The sequence below is a fragment of the Penaeus monodon genome, chromosome 15, assembly GCF_015228065.2.
Source record: "Penaeus monodon isolate SGIC_2016 chromosome 15, NSTDA_Pmon_1, whole genome shotgun sequence".
NCBI classification, from domain to species: domain Eukaryota; kingdom Metazoa; phylum Arthropoda; class Malacostraca; order Decapoda; family Penaeidae; genus Penaeus; species Penaeus monodon.
Window position 1 is genome coordinate 403,468 of NC_051400.1, and position 763 is coordinate 404,230.

Consider the following 763-nt stretch of genomic DNA (forward strand, 5'->3'; position numbering starts at 1 on the left):
TTGGAAATCAAACACATTAATGTAAGTTTAATTTTTTGCTTTACTATATGATTTCAACATAGCGCTTCATCAGAAATGTTTATAGATGCATGTATAAGCAGAGGAAGTAAAAGCATTTTAATTATTCATGGACACGCTTTACTTTAGCAGTGTGAACCGTGCCAGTGGGCAGATTCGGAACTGACTGAACCAGGATGTAAAACAGATATGCATACGAAAAATAATTCAGAATATCCAAATACCCAACTTGCTCTTCTTCCTTCCCTTTTAAGCCAAGCTCTTAGCACTGTCTACCACCCATGCGGATATATCGGGAGTGCCATGGGACTGAGCCATGACGTCCAGGTACTCGAACTTGTCCTTGGTGAAGATCTGGTGGGGGTCGACGACAGGGACCTTCACGTCGAGCGTAGCGGCGTTGAACCAGATCGTGTTTTTCTCCACGCCGTACTTCATGCAGATCGAACAGCCGCAGTTGCTGCAGAAGGACCTCTCGGCATCCTCAGAGCTCCTGAAGGTCTTGAGGGTGTCCTTGCTTTTGAACTCGACCTTGGCGACGGGAACGGCGAAGTAGGTGCAGTGTTCGGCGCCGATTGCCTTCCTGCACATCGAGCAATGGCAACGGAGCCACTGCGAGGTCTTGCTGGGGATGCAGTACTGGACTCCCTTGCACAGGCAGGATCCTGAGATGGGCTCCATGGCGGGGCTTCGTCTGCTTCTGCAAGAGAGGACTGGGTGTGAATCTCTGATAACTTTGGGAAAC

General features: G+C 48.9%; 1 protein-coding gene across 1 annotated transcript in view; it reads right to left on the reverse strand.

The window, feature by feature from the left end:
* Positions 1–20: 20 nt before the first annotated feature.
* LOC119581602 (uncharacterized lyase C29B12.13-like) overlaps positions 21–763 on the reverse strand; it is an 11,338-nt gene continuing 10,595 nt past the window's right edge. The window contains exon 2 of the mRNA XM_037929718.1: positions 21–718. Coding sequence (XP_037785646.1) covers positions 268–699 — 432 coding nt within the window. The 5' untranslated portion in view covers positions 700–718 and the 3' untranslated portion in view covers positions 21–267. The remainder of the gene's footprint in view (positions 719–763) is intronic.